Source organism: Mobula hypostoma, chromosome 9 (genome assembly GCF_963921235.1).
Source record: "Mobula hypostoma chromosome 9, sMobHyp1.1, whole genome shotgun sequence".
NCBI classification, from domain to species: domain Eukaryota; kingdom Metazoa; phylum Chordata; class Chondrichthyes; order Myliobatiformes; family Myliobatidae; genus Mobula; species Mobula hypostoma.
The window spans coordinates 33157473-33177449 of NC_086105.1; the positions used below are offsets into that span (position 1 = coordinate 33157473).

The 19977-nt window shown below is 41.6% G+C and overlaps 1 protein-coding gene across 2 annotated transcripts in view; it reads right to left on the bottom strand.

Annotated features, from left to right (window-relative positions):
- cacna1c (calcium channel, voltage-dependent, L type, alpha 1C subunit) overlaps positions 1–19977 on the bottom strand; it is a 669326-nt gene that overhangs the window by 384559 nt on the left and 264790 nt on the right. For both annotated transcript variants that reach the window (XM_063058026.1, XM_063058027.1), the window contains one exon: positions 5732–5871. In XM_063058026.1, the coding sequence (XP_062914096.1) occupies positions 5732–5871 (140 nt within the window). The remainder of the gene's footprint in view (positions 1–5731; positions 5872–19977) is intronic.

The following is a 19977-nucleotide window of genomic DNA, read 5'->3' on the forward strand; positions in this document are numbered from 1 at the left end:
CCATTTCGCAGATTAAAGCTCCCATTGTTCGCTGGTTAAAGTGATGAGGGAGATGGAAGCATTGATGTGAGTGCAGAGGATGAGCGCTGGCTGCCTGTCTTTGTACTGGAGAGGGGGCAGCCTGCTGCTGTGTCCGGGCCCGGAGAGTATTGTCCAGGTTTTTACTGTGTTTCGGATTTGGACTTTGGGACTATAGACTCTATTTTTCGGTCTTATAGTTTTTATACTCTATGTTTTCTCGTCTGATCTTCTTGGTTTTTTTAAGGGGCTTATTTGAGGGTCGATGTGCCTGATCCGTTTTGTTTGACTTTTTTTGTGCGGGAGGAGGGATTTGGGGGCTGGCGTGCCTGATCCGTTTTGTCTGTTAATTTGTGTGGCAAGGGGGATTTGGGGGCCGATGTGCCTGTTCTGTTTTGCTCAGTTTTTGTGTGGGAGGGGGGATTTGGGAGATTTGGGAGTTGATGTGCCTGTTCTGTTTTGCTCAGTTTTTGTGTGGGAGGGGGGATTTGGGAGATTTGGGGGCCGATGTGCCTGTTCTGTTTTGCTCAGTTTTTGTGTGGGAGGGGGGATTTGGGGGATTTGGGGGCCGATGTGCCTGTTCTGTTTTGCTCAGTTTTTGTGTGGCAAGGGGGATTTGGGGGCCGATGTGCCTGTTCTGTTTTGCTCAGTTTTTGTGTGGGAGGGGGGATTTGGGGGGTTTGGGGGCCGATGTGCCTGTTCTGTTTTGCTCAGTTTTTGTGTGGGAGGGGGGATTTGGGGGATTTGGGGGCCGATGTGCCTGTTCTGTTTTGCTCAGTTTTTGTGTGGGAGGGGGGATTTGGGGGATTTGGGGGCCGATGTGCCTGTTCTGTTTTGCTCAGTTTTTGTGTGGCAAGGGGGATTTGGGGGCCGATGTGCCTGTTCTGTTTTGCTCAGTTTTTGTGTGGGAGGGGGGATTTGGGGGCCGATGTGCCTGTTCTGTTTTGCTCAGTTTTTGTGTGGGAGGGGGGATTTGGGAGATTTGGGGGCCAATGTGCCTGTTCTGTTTTGCTCAGTTTTTGTGTGGGAGGGGGGATTTGGGGGCCGATGTGCCTGTTCTGTTTTGCTCAGTTTTTGTGTGGGAGGGGGGATTTGGGAGATTTGGGGGCCGATGTGCCTGTTCTGTTTTGCTCAGTTTTTGTGTGGGAGGGGGGATTTGGGGGATTTGGGAGTTGATGTGCCTGTTCTGTTTTGCTCAGTTTTTGTGTGGCAAGGGGGATTTGGGGGCCGATGTGCCTGTTCTGTTTTGCTCAGTTTTTGTGTGGGAGGGGGGATTTGGGAGATTTGGGAGTTGATGTGCCTGTTCTGTTTTGCTCAGTTTTTGTGTGGGAGGGGGGATTTGGGAGATTTGGGGGCCGATGTGCCTGTTCTGTTTTGCTCAGTTTTTGTGTGGGAGGGGGGATTTGGGAGATTTGGGGGCCGATGTGCCTGTTCTGTTTTGCTCAGTTTTTGTGTGGGAGGGGGGATTTGGGAGATTTGGGGGCCGATGTGCCTGTTCTGTTTTGCTCAGTTTTTGTGTGGGAGGGGGGATTTGGGAGATTTGGGGGCCGATGTGCCTGTTCTGTTTTGCTCAGTTTTTGTGTGGGAGGGGGGATTTGGGGGATTTGGGGGCCGATGTGCCTGTTCTGTTTTGCTCAGTTTTTGTGTGGGAGGGGGGATTTGGGAGATTTGGGGGCCGATGTGCCTGTTCCATTTATGTGCATTTCTTTTTGCGTGGAGGTGGGATTTGGAGGTTGATGATCGGGCTGCCTTTGTTTTCTTTTTCTTTCTTGGTTTCACGGCTGCCCGGAGAATTGAAGAATTTCAGAGTTGTATTCTTTGACAGCCAACGAACCTTTGAACCTGTTTATCGGCTTCAGCTTGGCGTTTTGATACACTCATCCCACAGAATCTGGTGGGTAAACTGTCCTTGCTGGGTCTCAATGTCTCGCTCTGTGATTAACTTCTTGACAGAAAGGCCACAGTCAGTCTGTGTTGGCAGAAACAACTCATGCCATCATGCTGAGCACTGGCGCTGCCCACTGCTGTTCATGCTTGCTCTGCTAGACTCAGTTCAAACAGAATCATCATGTTCACAGTGGTTGGCCTCATCAACAATTACGGTGGGACGGTGTACTGAGAAGAGGCAGAGCTACCGGTAGAACGGTGCGAGTACAACAACTTGAGTTTCAAAGTGGGCAAGATTAAAGAGATGATTGCAGCCTTTAGAAGGGTGCAGGCTGACCACTCTCACTGCTTCTCCGTGAAGAGAGTTAGGAGCACCAAGACTCTTCAAGTGCACATATGGACAATCTCACTTGGTCAGGAAAGCATAGCAGTGTCTCCACTTCCTGAGGAGATTGAGGTGAGTCAGGCTCCCCAGCCCCCCACCTCCCCATTCTGAACAATTTTTACAGGAGCACCATTGAGATTGTCTTGACCAGCTGCATCAGGGTTGCAAGGAATGCTGAGAAGATCATCAGGGTCTCTCTTCCACCCATCAAGGATATATCAGGAGCACTGCATATGCAGTCGGTGTCCTTAGCATTGTCAATGATCCCTCCCATCCATCTAACAATCTCTTTGACACCCCCCCCCCACCCTACCACCAGGTAGGAGGTACCGAACACTAGGGCAAGAACTGTTAGGATGGGAAATATCTTCCTCCCCCAGGCCGAATGACTACTGAATTCTCTGCCACCACTCAGGTCACATCATGTATGAAACAGCAATAGCATAATGCTGTTTTCTTTTTTGACTTGTGTCATAAATGCAATTTATTATATCAATTTCCTAGTGGTAATATTACTTTATGTGTTATGTGTGTGAGTTATGTGCACCTTGTCCGGATGAAAGTTGCTCCATTTGGTATTATAAATGAGTACATTTGAATGATAATAAATTGAACTTGAATTTGAAGTTGAAGCTCATCAACCCCCACAGATATGTTACATATAAATATCCCCACCATGTTTCCTGTAAGGACAATTCTATTCTTCCAGTTTCCCAGCCTTTACTGTATCTTCTTGGATGATATCATCTTTTATATCACTGTCACCAATGTTTTTTTCATTAACCATCTGCTATGGTTTGTAGGGCTCTGAAATGTAACTATTCCTCTTCCTGTGCTTCTGGTCTCACCACATCTTTTCCTATCCAAAACAATGATAGGTATATCCTTCACCTTTCACCCCATCAGCCTCCATTTCAACAGATCTTTAACTTGTGACACCTCCAGTATGGTACCACCAACAGACATAGCTTCCACTCCCCTCCCTTCACAGCATTCCAAAGGGACTATCCGGTCCACAAAGCTCCAGCTCCTTCTTTCGTCTCCACCAATACTATCCCTTATTTCATAGCTCTTTCCCTCGCACCCTTATGATATGCATCACCAGCCCCTTTGACTCTTGCCTTTCTGATGAAGCAGCAATTTACTTGTAATTATTTTAATTAAGTATACTGCATCAAGTTTTATATGGTCTCCATGACACTGGGTAAATCAAACCAATGAGTAACAATTATACAGAAAACGTCTCTAAAATCTTTAATCCTCCATTCCACTCTGACATTCTTAATTTTAGAGCATTGTTCCATATTTGAACCAATGAGAAAATAATTACAACAATCCAATACTATAATTGATTGAAAAAGGCCCTGGAATTTTTTTGTCAGAACCTTTATGTAAGTGCAATCACTGTTCAAGGGAACAGACACAATTTTTGCAGGACCTGGTCCTTTACTTATTTAATGTTTAAGGGTGGCCTTGAGAAGAAAGGGTCTCTTGGTTTGTTAAAAACCATTGACCTGAAAAAAAAAGTGCAGGAACAGTGATAGGCTCTTCAAAGACTGAGACCTGCATAAATATGCCAGCCAGATCCAACCAAAAGAGACAGAATTGTAATGACAATAAAGTGAAAATTAAAGAATAAGCTAAGAACTGCTCAAGAGTGGATGAAGTAATTACAACAGCAGACTTGTGTTATTTCAGTTTCAATAACTGTTTAAGATTTGCTTTTTTTTAAAAAAAAACAGCTTGCTCTATTTGCTTACTTCAGTGCAGTGCTGGCTATGAAATGTGACTAAGTATAGACGTCCAAACCAGGAAAAAGTCAATTAAAACTGAAATGAATCAGAGTTTCTTCTCACAGAGGGTAGTGAATCTCTGGAATTTTCTACCCTGGAGGGTTATGGAATTTAGATCACTGGAGGTACTTCAACAGGCACCAGATAAAGTTTTGAAAGATTGGAGAATTGAGGGCTATGGGGAACTGGCTTAAAAGAAGAATTGAAGCCTGGGGCAGATGACGCACCACCGTATTGAATTGCATGACAAGTAATTCAAATCCTGCTTCTATTTTCTTAAGAATAATATGAGGACTTTGCGCAAAGTGTATATGCTTCTCTATTTCCAAATGAACCCAGATATACTTTTCAATCATCATTTGCAATTTCATGGTAAGGTCAATGTCTTAACCAATAAATGATACAATGGTACAATTTATATGAACGTAACCGGTGAAGTACTAATGCATTGTGATTAGACATGTACCTAATTACTCCTGTTTGCCCATTTCTTCACAAACCAAAGGTACCCAGTTTTGTAAACTATCCATACAATGAAATGGGCCTGTGTAATAAAGCAATTGATATCAACATTCTGCAGCACCGTAGTATAAAATTCCGTAGTAACTTCTTTAAACAGAAAAGAGTTTGGAACTGAGAAATTACAGAACAAAATGAAATGGCACCAGTCACGATGAAAATCGTCTAATGCAATGTCAGTTGTAAAGAATTGCCACACTCCAAAATGCAGCAGGACAGGCTCATCTACAGCGAAGTGTTACTAAGCTTGTAACTAGATCCCATTTTTAAGGAATTCCCCTACAAAATTAAATATGATCAGTTGCCTACAGAACGTGAAAAAGATGATCACTTGTTATACCACCCATGAAGTACAGCCTGCCAGTTATTTTACTGATGTCATTCAAGTCCATGTGATAGTACTGCAACTTCTTTAAGCGTTGGGGATGGGAAATTTGCTTGCTGCACCTGTGGCAAGATAACAGAAACTGCAGGCTCAGTGATTTCAATGAGCAAATAAGGCTATGTGGAAAGGTAAACTTAAATTAATTTCCTTCTCTTTTATTTTAGGTTAATTTGGCTGATTTAAATATATTTAATGTTTAAGCATTTTTTTATAGTTATTTACTGTTAATAGTAATACTGTTATGATTATTTACAATATTTGTTATGTTTTGAATATTTCTCATTAATATCAGAGATAATTGCATTCACTTAAATGCCAACTTTCAACAGCCAATAAACCTGGAGTGAAGATTCAGTTGTCAAAGGTCTAGCAGGTGAAATGTGTCAGTGATGCTTACAAAGACTTTGCTGTGGGTGCCTCTTTGCTCCTCTGGCTACCAGCTTCCAAATTCAAGACTGCACCTGACAGCTTGCTTCAAGTGCCAGTGAGCTTCAGGAGCAGGTGACCTGCAAACTTGCACTACATATAAATCAGCGGGAACATTTCTTTGGATTAAGTAATCTTCATTGCCATCTGATCTATTGTATACCAACAAGGTTTTATTCGTTGTTATTTGTGACCTGAAGGGGCGCCATTCTTGTAAAATTTATGTCATTGAAGGCCGTATAAAATACATAATAATTAATTACATTCCAATAGTTTGTCAAGGGGAAATCCATCTCAGTGAAAAAGATGTTCACTCACCCTACAACCACTATAATGAAATCTAGTAAATTCCAGCCATTCCTGAGGTACGCATTGGGGTGAAAGAGAAGTCCATAAGCTATTACTTTCAAAAATGCTTCCACTGTAAAAACGATGAGAAACAGATATTCCACTCGCTCCTGTAAGAAAAAGAAACACAGTATTATTATGCTGATACTAGTGTAATTCATGTGAAATAACAAACTACCTACCATTACATTAGACTAGCCATTACTCCCTATATTAACAGTACCTTAATTAAGTTAAATCTAAGCAATCTTTTTCACTTGCAGTTGGACCATAATCTATTTGAGGATCCCTATGCATACAAAACATAAAGTATGAAGCAATTGGAATTGGTTTATTATTGTCACTTTTGGCGAGTACAGCAAAAGGCGTGTCTTGCATATTGTCACATGGATCAAATCATTGATTGACAAGATGGTAAAACAATACCAATGCAGAATGAAGTGTAACAGCTACACAGACGTTCAGTCCAAGTAAACAATAAGGTATAAGATCATAACGAAGTAGGTTGTCATGTCAAGAGCCTATCACTAGAGAACCATTTAATAGTCATAACAGCTGAGTGGAAGCTGTCCCTGAGCCTGGTTGTGTTCCAGCTTTTATATCCTCTACCTAATGGTAGAGGAGAGAACAAAAAAATGTTTGGCTGCTTTACTGAGTCCATGGAAAGGACTATCTGAGGCTATCATGCTGGATTCCTTGATGTGCTAAGCACTGTCCACAGCTCTGCAGTTTCTTGTAGCAACGGGTTGAGCAGTTGTCACACCAAGCTGTTAAGCATCCAGATAAAGATGCCAGATAAGAAAGGACAGGGAGGGAGGCAAAAGAGGTGAGGGCGTGGCACTGCTGATCAGAGATAGTGTCACAGCTGCAGGAAGGGAGGAAGTCATGGGGAGATTGTCTACTGGGTGTCTGTGGGTGGAAGTTAGGAACAGGAAGGGGTCAATAACTTTAATGGGTGTTTTTTATAGACCAACCAATAGTAACAGGGACATACGAGGAGGTTCTGGAAAGGCGTAATAATAACAGGTTTGTTGTGGTGGGTGATTCTAATTTCCCAAATATTGACTGGCATCTCTCTAGAGTGAGGGGTTTAGTTGGGGTGGAGTTTGTTAGGTGTGTTCAGGAAGGTTCTCTGACACAATATGTAGATAAGCCTACAAGAGGAGAGGCTGTACTTGATCTGGTATTGCGAAATGAACCTGGTCAGGTGTCAGGTCTCTCAGTGGGACAGCATTTTGGAGATAGTGATCACAATTCTATCTCCTTTACCACAGCATTGGAGAGGGATAAGAACAGACAAGTTATGGAAATATTTAATTGGATTAAAGGGAAATATGAGGCTATCAGGCAGGAACTTGGAAGCATAAATTGGAAACAATTGTTCTCAGGGAAATGTATGGAAGAAATGTGGCAAATGTTCAGGGGATATTTGCGTGGAGTTCTGCATAGGTACATTCCAATGAGACAGGGAAAAGATGGTAGGGTACATGAACCATGGTGTACAAAGGCTGTTGTAAATCTAGGCAAGAAGAAAAGAAAAGCTTATGAAATGTTCAAAAAAAATTAGGTAATGATAGAGATTGAAAGATAGAAAAAAAAAGCACAATACAGGCCTTTCGGCCCCCAAAACTGTGCTGAACATGTCCCTACCTTAGAACTACCTAGGCTTTACCCATAGCCCTCTATTTTTCTAAGCTGCATGTGTTCATCCAGGAGCCTCTGAAAAGACCCTATCATTTCTGCCTTCACCACCACTGCCAGCAGCCCACTCCATGCACTCACAACTCTCTGTGTAAAAAACTTACCCTTGACATCTCTGTACCTACTTCCAAGCACCTTAAAACTATGCCATCTCGTGCAAGACTTTTCAGCCCTGGGGAAAAGCCTCTGACTATCTAGAAGATTATAAGGCTAGCAAGAAGGGGCATAAGAATGAAATTAGGAGAGCCAGAAGGAGCCATGAGAAGGCCTTGGCGAGCAGGATTAAAGAAAACCCTAAGGCATTCTACAGCTACATGAAGAGCAAGAGGATAAGACGTGAGAGAATAGGACCAATCAAGCGTGACAGTGGAAAAGTGTGTATGGAACCAGAGGAGATAGCAGAGATACTTAATGAGGACTTTGCTTCAGTATTCACTATGGAAAAGGATCTTGGCAATTATAAGAATGACTTACAGCGGACTGAAAAGCTTGAACATATAGACAATTAAGTAATTAATTATGTACTGAAGCTTTTGGGAAGCATCAAGTTTGATAAGTCTCCGGGACCGGATGAAATGTACCCGAGGCTACTGTGGGAGGCGAGGGAGGAGATTGCTGAGCCTTTGGCAATGAACTTTGCATCATCAATGGGGACAGGAGAGGTTCCGGAAGATTGGACGGTTGCAGATGTTGTTCCCTTATTCAAGAAAGGGAGTAGAGATAGCCCATGAAATTATAGACCAGTGAGTCTTACTCCAGTGGTTGGTAAGTGGATGGAAAAGATCCTGAGAGACAGGATTTATGAACATTTAGAGGTATAATATGATTAGGAATAGTCAGCATTTCTTTGTCAAAGGCAGGTCGTGCCTTACGAGCCTGATTGAATCTTTTGAGGATGTGACTAAACATATTGATGAAGGTAGAGCAGTAGATGTAGTGTATATGGATTTCAGCAAGGCATTTGATAAGGTACCCCATGCAAGGCTTATTGCGAAAGTAAGGAGGCATGGGATCCAAGGGGACATTGCTTTGTGGATCCAGAATTGGCTTGCTCACAGAAGGCAAAGAGTGGTTGTAGACAGGTCATATTCTGCATGGAGGTCAGTGACCAGTGGTGTGCCTCAGGGATCTGTTCTGGGACTCCTACTCTTCGTGATTTGTATAAATGACCTGGATGAGGTAGTGGATGGATGGGTTAGTAAATTTGCTGATGACACAAAGGTTGGGGGAGCTGTGGATAGTGTAGAGGGCTGTCAGAGTTTACAGCGGGACATTGATAGGATGCAAAAGTGGGCTGAGAAGTGGAAGATGGGGTTCCAACCAGATAAGTGTGAGGTAGTTCATTTTGGTAGGTCAAATATGATGGCAGAATATAGTATTAATGGTAAGACTCTTGGCAGTGTGGAGGATCAGAGGGATTTTGGGGTCCGAATCCACAGGACACTCAAAGCTGCTGCACAGGTTGACTCTGTAGTTAAGAAGTCATCAGTGCATTTGGCCTTCATCAACCATGGGACTGAGTTTAAGAGCCAGGAGGTACAGCTATATAGGACCCTGGTCAGACCCATTTGAAGTACTGTGCTCAGTTCTGATCACCTCAGTACTGGAAGGATGTGGAATCTATAGAAAGGGTGCAGAGCAGGTTTCCAAGGATGCTGCCAGGATTGGGGAGCATGCCTAATGAGAATAGGTTGAGTTAACTCAGCCTTTCCTCCTTGGAGCGATGGAGGATGAGAGGTGACCTGATAGAGGTATATAAGATGATGAGAGGCATTGATCGTGTGGATAGTCAGAGGCTTTTTCCCAGGGCTAAAATGGCTAACACAAGAGGGCACAGTTTTAAGATGCTTGGAAGTAGGTACAGAGATGTCAGGGGTAAGTTTTTTTCCACAGAGAGTGGTGAGTATGTGGAATGGGCTGCCAGCGATAGTGGTGGAGGTGGATACAATAGGGTCTTTTAAGAGACTCCTGGACAGGTACATGGAGCTCAGAAAAATAGAGGGCTATGGGTAACCCTGGGTAATTTCTAAAGTAAGTATGTGTTCGGCACAGCATTGTGGGCCGAAAGGCCTGTATTGTGCTGTAGGTTTTCTATATTTCTATGCTTCTATAAGATGCCTTCTTTGATACATCAATAAAAATTGGTAAGGGTCAATGGCGACATGCCAAATTTCTTAGCCTCCTAAGGATGTTGAGGCATTGTTGGGCTTTCTTGACCATACAGTATTCAAATAGGAGAAATCGGCCATAGGGACTCTACAATCACACCCCACCCCAACCACCATGATGATATCAAGTGCTTCACCCAAGACTGAATGGCTAGGCACAGTTCAAACACCATCTATAAATATATTGATGGTGCAGTTAATGTTAGTAGAATTTCAGATGGTGACAAGGAGATGAAACAGTAATGTTCAGCAAGTCGAGTGGTGTCACAAAAGCAACCTTACACTCAATGTCAGTAAGACCAAGGAATTAATTGTGGACTTCAGGAAGGAGAAGCTGAAAGAACACATGCCAGTTCTCATTGAGAGATCAGCAGTGGGAAGGGCGAGCAGTTTCAAGTTTCTGGATTTCAAAATTTCTGAAGATCTATCCTGAGTCCAACAAATTGAGGCAATTACAAAGAAGACACGACAATGGCTATATTTCATTAGAACTTTGAGGAGACTTGGTATGTCACCAAAGACTCCCGAAAATTTCTAAGATGTACCATGGAGAATATTCTAACTGGATGCTTCACTGTCTGCACAGGATCATAAAAAGCTGCAGAAAGTTGCAAACACAGCCAGCTCCATCAACAGCACTAGCCTCCCCAGCATCAAGGGTATATTCAAAAGGCTGCATCCATCATCAAGGACCTCCAGCACCCAGTACATGCCCTTTTCTCATTGCTACCATCAAGGCGGAGCAACACCAGCCTGAAGACACTCACGCTCAACATCTCAGGAACAGTTTCTTCCCCTCTACCATTAAATTTCTGAATGGACAATGAACCCATGTACGGTACCTCACTATTTTTTTTTCTGCTCTCCTTTTGAACTACTTATTTAATTATATAAATATTCACCCCTCTTGGAAGTTTTCATGTTTTATTGTTTTACAACACTGTATCACAGTGGATTTAATTTGGCTTTTTTTGACAATGATCAATAGAAAAAGACTCTTTCATGTCAAAGTGAAAACAAATCTCTACAAGGTGATCTCAATTAATTACAGATATAAAACACAAAATAATTGATCGCATAATATTCACCCCAAATTATTACTGGTGCACCTGATTGGTTTTAGAAGTCACATAATTAGTTAAATGGAGATCACTGTGTGCAGTCAAGGTGTTTCAATTAACTGTAGTAAAAATACACCTGTATCGGATGGTCCAACTGCTAGTGAGTCAGTATCCTGGCAAAAACTACACCATGAAGACAAAAGAACACTCCAAGCAGCTCTACAAAAAGGTTATTAAAAAGCACAAGTCAGGAGATGGATGCAAAAAAATTTTCAAGTCACTGAATATCCCTTGGAGCACAGTTAAGGCAATCATCAAGAAACGGAAGAAATATGGCACAGCTGATAATCAGCTAGAGCAGGCCGGCATCAAAAACTGAGTGACGTGCAAGAAGGGGACTAGTGAGGGAGGCCACCAAGAGACCTATGACAACTCTGGAGGAGTTACAAGCTTCAGTAGCTGAGATGGGAGAGACTGCGCATAAACAACTGTTGCCTGGGTGGTTTCAATAGTTGCAGCTTTATGGGTGAATGAAGTAGTTATTGATAAAAGCTCATGAATTCCCAGCTAGAATTTGCAAGAAGGGCTGTGGGAGACTCTAAAGTCATCTGGAAGAAGGTTCCATGGTATGATGAAACCAAAATTGATCTTTTTGGCCATCAGACTAAACGGTATGTTTGGCGTAAGCCAAACACCGCGCATCATAAAAAACACACCATCTCTACTGTGAAGCATGGTGGTGGCTGCATCATGCTGTGGGGATGCTTCACTGTAGCAAACGTGGAAGGTTTGTGAGGGTAGAAGGTAAAATGAATGCAGCAAAATACAGGGAAATCCTTGCTGAAAACCTAATGCAGTTTACAAGAGGACTGCCACTTGGGAGAAGATTTGTTTTCCAGCAAGACAATGACAGCAAGCATAGAGGCAAAGCTACACAGGAATGTCCTAAAAAGCAACAAAGTCAATGTTCCAGAGTAGCCAAGTCAGAGCCCAGACCTCAATTCAATTGACAATTTGTGGCTAGACATGAAAAGGGCTGTTCACTCACGACCTCCATGCAATCTGACAGAACTTGAGCAGTTTTGTAAAGAAGAATGGGGAATTATTGCAGTGTCTAGATGTGCAAAGCTGAGAAAGACCTATCCACACAGACTCAAGGCTGTAATTGCTGCTAAAGGTACATCTACTAAATACTGACTTGAAGGGGGTGAGTAATTATGCAATCAATTATTTTGTATTTAATAACTGTAGTAAATTTAGACCAATTTGTAGAAGTTTGTTTTCACTTTGACACAAAAGAGTCTTTTCTATTATCAGTGTCAAGAAAGCCAAATTAAATCCACTGAGATTCAATGTTGTAAAACAATGGCTGAGAGGGATCTACAGCAGCAAATTTCTGAGAGAAAATTCACCTTATTCTCATTTCAGTCCTAAGTGAATGATCCCTTATGCTGAAACTACACCCCAACTCCTTAGATATTCAAACATCCTTTCTGCTTTCTAACCTATCAGCCTCTCAGAATTGAGGGTGATCAGTGAGTCACTTCTCTTAAATTCAACAGAGCATTAGCCAATTTTTGTCTTTCAACCTAGGAATCAATCTGTAAAAAATGCACTACATTATCTTCAAGGCAAGTATATTCTTCCTGCCTACAACATTAATACTGTATAATGTATGCGCAACTGTTCAGTTTAAGAAAGTACTAAGCTAATAGCTGAATGGCTTAAGTCTGTAATGGGAAAGACTGTACTAATGAAACCTGCATCTTTTGGAGTTCAGAAGATTAAGGGTCTGGTCTGGTATGGAAACACTAATGCCCAAGAATGGAAAGGTCAACAAATAGTGATGGATACAGCCCAGTCCATCACAGCTGAAGACCTCCCCACCTTTGCTCACACCTATAAGGAGAGCGGACATAAGAAAACAGCATCAATCATCAAGGACCCCCACCATCCAGGTCATGCTCTCTTCTCAGTGCTGCCATCAGGAAGATGAAACAGGAGACTTAAGTACCCCACACCACCAGATTCAGAAACAGTTGTTGCACTATAACCATCAGGTTCCTGAACCAGCATGGATGCAGACAGGAAGCTTTCTATGGTGCATCGATAAAAATTGCTAAGAGTTGATGGAGACATGCTGGATTTCTTTAGTTTCCTAAGGAAGTAAAAGTGTTTGTGAGCTTTCTTGGCCATCACATCAATATGCTTGGACCAGGACAGGCTAGTGGTGATGGTCACACCTAGGAATTTGAAGCTCTCGACCCTCTCAAAATCAACACCGTTAATGTACACAGGAGTATATGCACTGCGCTCCTCTCTAAAGTCAGTGACCAGCTCTATTGTTGACATTGAATGAAAAGTTGTTGTGATGGCATCAATCTCCTTCCTGCATTCCAACTCCTTTGAGATGTGGTCTACCGTGGTGGAACCATCTGCAAACATGTTGATGGAGCTCGAGCAGAATCTGATCACACAGTCATGAGTGCACAAGGTTTAGAATAAAAGGCTGAGGATGTAACCTTGTGGAGCACCAATGCTAAGAATGATTATGGCAGAGGTGCTGCAGCCTATCCTTACTGAATGCAGTCTGTTGGTCAGAAAGTCAAGGATCCAGTTGTAGAGGGATGCATCAACTCTCATGGTGCGAGGCTCACCCTATTTCTAAAGTAATGCACTGCAACCCATCACATCTAATTGATTCAGGTATAATAAGCAGTTTGCAAGAAGGATCATCAAGTTCATGTTAGGTTCCTCATCATGTGATACTTCTGTGGGTTTTCTGCAATAAGTTCCTCCTAGTATTACCACATAAAACCTATTCAGATGGACAGAAGTCATGAAAGCAGGAGCATCTAACTGGATTAATCTATTACTGGAGCTCCGCAGCATTCCACAAAATATAACTATTCCAGAGAGACAGCATTAGAGAAGGCAGCAAGGAAAGAAATGGGTGGGTAGAAGAATAAGAAGCAAAGTGAACGGTCACCAACACTTTGCAGGAGGATATCCAGGGGCTGCATGCATTCATTGCTCAGCTGTTCAGATGATATACGTTGTTCCCAAATCAGCAACCTTTTCAATAACAGCCCCAGTACCTCACCCATGTTTCTCTCTAATCCAGCACTGGGAAACATTGAAAGCAGGCAGACCATACTGAAGTGATTTCCTGACAAAATGATTCTAAAGCTCCAATGTGCCAAATAAAAGGAGGATTTTCACTTTAATAACTTTCATCAAAAGCAAAAACTAACTTTAGATACAATAGATACCAAAAAATGAAGTAATATAATTTGCAAAAATAATGTATTGTGTGTTTTCATGTTATATATTAAAATGGTTTAAAATACCTACTGAAAGTATCACCAAAACTAAAGCATCATAGACACATTAAGGTTTAAATGAACATATGAATCAGGCTATTACCTTTTACAGAGCACCAAACCTATCAGACAATCTGAATCAAACCATGTTTGTACTCATGTATTTTGTTTGCTGCTTATCCAAGTAACTGTATAGAACTACTCTACTCTTGCTTACTATATTTAATGATAGTTGAGAGCACCAGTTGCAAGCAAATGAAAAAAATCCCCAAATAACATTATGGAATTACAGAATCATAGCGTGCAAAGATACCCCTTTCAGTCCACCTTGTCCATGTCAGTCACAATACCCATATGTGGTAATTCCATTTGCCTATATTTTTCCCTTATTCCTTTCTGCAATTTCTATTAACACAACAATTGTAGGCCGTATCTCGGGTAATGATGAGTTTGAGTACGGAGAGGAAATTAAGAACCTGGTGGCATGGTGCGAAGACGGTAACCTATCCCTCAACGTCAGCAAGATGAAGGAATTGGTTGTTGACTTCAGAAGGAGTAGCGGACCGCACAACCCGATTTACGTCGGTGGTACGCAAGTGGAACAGGTCAAAAGCTTTAAGTTCCTCGGGGTCAATATCACAGATGACCTGACTTGGTCCAACCAAGCAGAGTCCACTGCCAAGAAGGCCCACCAGCGCCTTTACTTCCTGAGAAAACTAAAGAAATTTGGCCTGTCCCCTAAAACCCTAATTTTTATAGATGCACCGTAGAAAGCATTCTTCTAGGGTGCATCACAACCTGGTATGGAAGTTGTCCTGTCCAAGACTGGAAGCTGCAGAAGATCATGAACACAGCGCAGCACATCCCACAAACCAATCTTCCGTCCTTGGACTCACTTTACACCACACGCTGTCGGAGCAGTGCTGCCAGGATAATCAAGGACACGACCCACCCAGCCAACACACTTTTTGTCCCTCTTCCCTCCGGGAGAAGGCTCAGGAGCTTGAAGACTCGTACGGCCAGATTTGGGAACAGCTTCTTTCCAACTGTGGTAAGACTGCTGAACGGATCCTGACCCGGATCTGGTCCATACCCTCCAAATATCCGGACCTGCCTCTCGGTTTTTTTGCACTACCTTACTTTCCGTTTTTCTATTTTCTATTTATGATTCATAATTTAAATTTTTAATATTTACTATCGATTTGTAATCCAGGGAGTGGGAAGCACGGAATTAAATATCGCTGTGATGATTGTACATTCTAGTATCAATTGTTTGGCAACAATAAAGTATAAAGTATTTAAGTATTTTCCCATCTAAATAGATCACTAAATTTATTCAGTCAACAAGTTTGTAAATCTGTGGCCTAAGAAAGGATTATGTAAAGAATCTCATTACAGCAACTACTTTGAACCAAAAGTACTTCAGACATCCCACCTCTCCCGGAAGTTCCGGGAGTCTCCCGCATATTAATAGTGGCTCCCTGATGCTTGCAAATTATATACAATATCCCGGAAATCGATTTTTTTTGAGAGCGAGTGAGCGAGAAGGAGAGAGAGACAAAGACAAAGAGAGCGAGTGACAGATGTAGCGAGAGAGTGACAGAGACAGCATCCTGACTGGTCTCTCTTTGTGAGAAGTAGACCTATCAGTTTTCTCTGTGGGCGGGCTTTACAGTCGACCTCTCTCTCTCTTTCATTGTCCATCAGTTCAGTTTAGTGTCCTGCAGCGCCATGGCAGAGTGTTCCAAAAAAAGAAAATATAAAACGTACTTGACCCCAGACTACACTAAAGTGTACCCCTGCCTAATAGGGATCAAAAATAATGACAGTGTTGCTCACTGAACTGTTTGCAACAATGACTTTTCTATTGCCCATGGTGGGTTGAATGACTGTAAAAGACATGTTGAGGTGAGTCCTGGATTATGTCTCAACTAACCTTGAAGGACTGGTGCCAAACTACAAAAGTTTGCCAGTTGATGAGTTCTGGGGGAAGCTGTCCAAAGTAAAATCTGTGAGCACAGGGCAGTTGAGATTCAAAGAGCTCTGCCAGTTGATGAAGCTGCTTTTGGTGCTGCCAAATTCTAATTGTGATGTAAAAAGGGCATTCAGCATGGTGCATCACATTAAGACAGAACTCCGAAGTCAGCTGTCTCACAAAACACTTGTGAATCTGATGTCTTGCAGAATTAACAAATTCATTGACACAGACTGCTCTGAGTTTGAAACTTCTGGTTGAGACCGCCCTGTAATGAGGTTGAGACCTCCCTGAAATGAGTTTTTGCAGAGTGGGATGTCTGGTACTGGAATATATCAAATGTCCGACACCATTGATATTATCACGTGAGATTAATATGCTATTGAAATCATGATACTGTGCTTGAATATTACCTCCTTCAATAGGGTTAAAGGGTTATGGAGATGAATTCTGCACCTTTTGGTTTTCTGACATGCAAAATTATAAACTACAAAATATTAAAATACCAACTTAACATGCAACTGTAGTCTTTTCTGTCTAGCTTGTACTCCATTGAGATGAAGGACTTGTACCAGCAAAGAAAGAGGAAACAACGAAGCTTAAAATAATAAAGATGATGGAAAAAGAAAGCGATTTGGAAACAAATCCAGAACAGGGACAGGGACATAATGAAAAGATAAATATATAGTAAGACAAGTAGGAAGTAGACAAAGAAAATTACTGTAAAATGCTTTTAAACCATTTGAATGAATTAAGCATACTGTGAACCTTAGGTGAAGCCAGCTGACTTGGCTGAACAGACCACCCAGAAAGGAAACACAGCAGATGGAAATATAGGGGAGGTCCCCGCTGTATCAGAAACATAGTCACTGGGTAGAACTTCAGCTAAGACTGAAGCAAAGGGTCATAAGAACCCCTCTCAAGAGTATCCTCCTGGCTAGCATGCAGTCATTAGAAAACAAGACTGAGAACCTCAGAACTAGATTGCTTTATTGGAGGGACATGAGAGACTACTGTGAATTCTGTCTCGCGGGGACATACTATAACTCCTCTCCAACTCTCCACACACTGTGCACAAACCCAGATGTGTTTTTTTTTTAATGCAGTACATGGACCAGATAGCAGTGTGAGGTAAGGGAACAGGCTGAGTCATCTGTTTTATGATAAACTCATTGTGGTCCATGGATGTGGCAATCCTGTCCTATTCCTTATTCCTGCTTTCCCAACTTGGAACACCCAGCAGTGAAATGCTGACCATTCTACCTGCCATAGTAGTTCATTACTGTTATCCTGACTACAATCTTCATCTCACCTCAGGTAGGCATCAATTAGCACCTGAGGAACCAGGAGCCACAATCAATAAAAATAAAGCAGCGTATCACAATGCCTGTCATATCATGGCAGATTTTGATTGTGTTAGCTGGAAGAAGTCTTTGCCCAACTGCTATCAACACATCACCTGCGACACCAGAGGGCCTAACACACACGAACTTTCTTATACCACCATCAAAAATGTCTACCACTCCATCCCTTGCCTGCACTCTGATAAATCTGACCGCTTGACTGCTTCTTCTGCCTGTGTACAATCAAAGAATGAAGATGGTGGCACTGGTGAAGAGGACTATGAAGAGTGGAGAGCAGAGGTGAAGGAGCAAGGTCAGGATTTCTTCAAGACTGCTGAGGGCTAGATCTGTGGGTTTTAGGGCTCTCAATTCAAAGTTAAATAACACAATTCCCTACATCTCCAGATGACCATGTAATTTCAGTCTCAGAAGCCAGTATCTGGGCATCTTTCAAGAGGTGATTGCAAAATAAAGGACCTGATTCAGACAGCTGGGTACTAAAATGTGAGTGGACCAACTATCTGGAGTATTTACTGACATATTCAATCTTTCACTTCTGCAGTCTGACATTCATATCTGATTCAAAAAGGAATTTTGTCAGTTTTCAATTTTCGCTCACCTTATTAATTTTTTTTAATCTCTCACTGCCATTCTACAAAAATCCCAATTTTTTGGTCTACCTCCACCCTTGCCATGGTGTATGCTCTACTTTTTGATTTATTATTTGTCTTAACTTGCTTTGTTAACCACAGACTATTCATCTTTCTCATGGAATCCCTCTTCCTATCTGGAATAAATCTCTGCTGAGAATTATGACAAATACTTACTGTTGCATTTTTTCCATTTTGGATCTCGCCCACTGATCACTGCTGTCCCTTCCTCTCTGTGACTGACTCTATATTCTCCATTTCTTGCCATCCCTGACCCCAGTTTAAAACAAAACTATAGTAAGCACAAATGGAATCAGAATCAGGTTTATTATTACCTACTTACTGAACATAAAATTTATTGTTTTGTTGCAGCAGTACAATGCAAAGACACAAAAATTACAAGTATGTACCACCAGGCTACTAGGCTGCTCTTATAAGACTATTGAACAGTTCCCCAGTATGATAAGAGGGACCCTTGACCAAGCAATTCCCTTGTTATTACCTTGTGCCATACTGCTAACCTGCACTACCCTTTCTCTGTAACACTTTATTCTGCACCCTGTTATTGTTGAAACTTATACTATTTCATTGAACAGATCTGTACAAACAGTTTGCAAAACAAGCTTTTCACTGAATCTCAGTACATATGACAATAATGGGCTAATTTTCTAAAGTAAGTAATAAATTGAGTTTAAATATTCTGAGAAATCTGAAAAAATATTTATATTGCACTACAGAATTTTACAGATCAGAAGCAGGTCATTAGGGTCCATGCTACTTTGTGCAATAGCCCAGCTAGTACAAAAGCTGACCTGTGTGGTGAGCGCTTGTTCTGCCTGTAATTATTTGGGTTTTCTCAAGATACTCTTATTTCCTCTCACATTCCAAAGATATGCAAGTTAGAAGGTCAATTAGTTACTCTAAAATACCTTTAAAGAATGGATAAGTGATAAAACTGGGGGGTGGAAGGAGGGACAGAGGGACCAGAATGGAATCAATGTGCCGAAATAATCTCCTAAATCAGAAGGAACTAAGCCATTTCCCACCTCACTTCTTCAGTAGATCAACATATCCTATTTATTTTTTCCTTTACTTACAGTAAGTAAGTAAAATACCCAAGCTTGGCAACTGGGTAAATACAATGGATTCCAGTTAGTTGGGTCATTAGTTAATTAGGGCAGCCACTTATTTGGGACAAATCTTAAAGAACAAATCTAGTTGAGAAAATAGTTGGAATTCCCTCTTTTTTAATTGGGACACTGTGCCACTTAATTGGGTTAGGCGACTGTTGCCGCACAGTTTTTAACTAGGGTCAGTTGTATGGCCATTAGACACTACATCGTGCTTAGAGCAAACAGTTTATAAATAGAATCTGTTGCTATTTTTGTCACTGATAGTTGGTGATAAATAAGCAGTAAGACAATTCAAAACTGTTTTGCTCACTGTGGTTTCAAGCATTCAGGCTTGGAGATGCCAGCATTGGCTGGAAGTGAAGATGAACAGATTTCACTACTTCAACAAGTTAGGAACGATGAAAAATTTGAAGGCATCAACAATTATCTTGAACGCTACAATGAAAATTAAGATTTGGAGGATGCAGTCACCGAAAGCAGACCATTATCTGCACTAGGTGTCTGCTCTAATTTTGATCAATAAAACACAGCAGCATACACTGACTGAATTCCTGTTTATAGCTATTAGGAACTAATACACAGTTTTATAGTACTGTAATAGGTATTGATAGTGTTCTAATATTTTGTTTCATTTAAATAATGCTTTGTTACTCAGTTAAACAATAGTTTGTCTTTTTTTCTACCTTTTTAATTATTTCCATTAAACTTCAGCTAATTGGAGCAGGCACTTAATTAGGCCAAAATTTACTAGTCCTGATGAATCCCAATCAACCAGAACCTACTGGTTACTCTGGCAGTGTAGTGTTTCATCATGTTAACATCCTCAATGCATTTGCTCTTCCACTTACTCGACTGACAAATA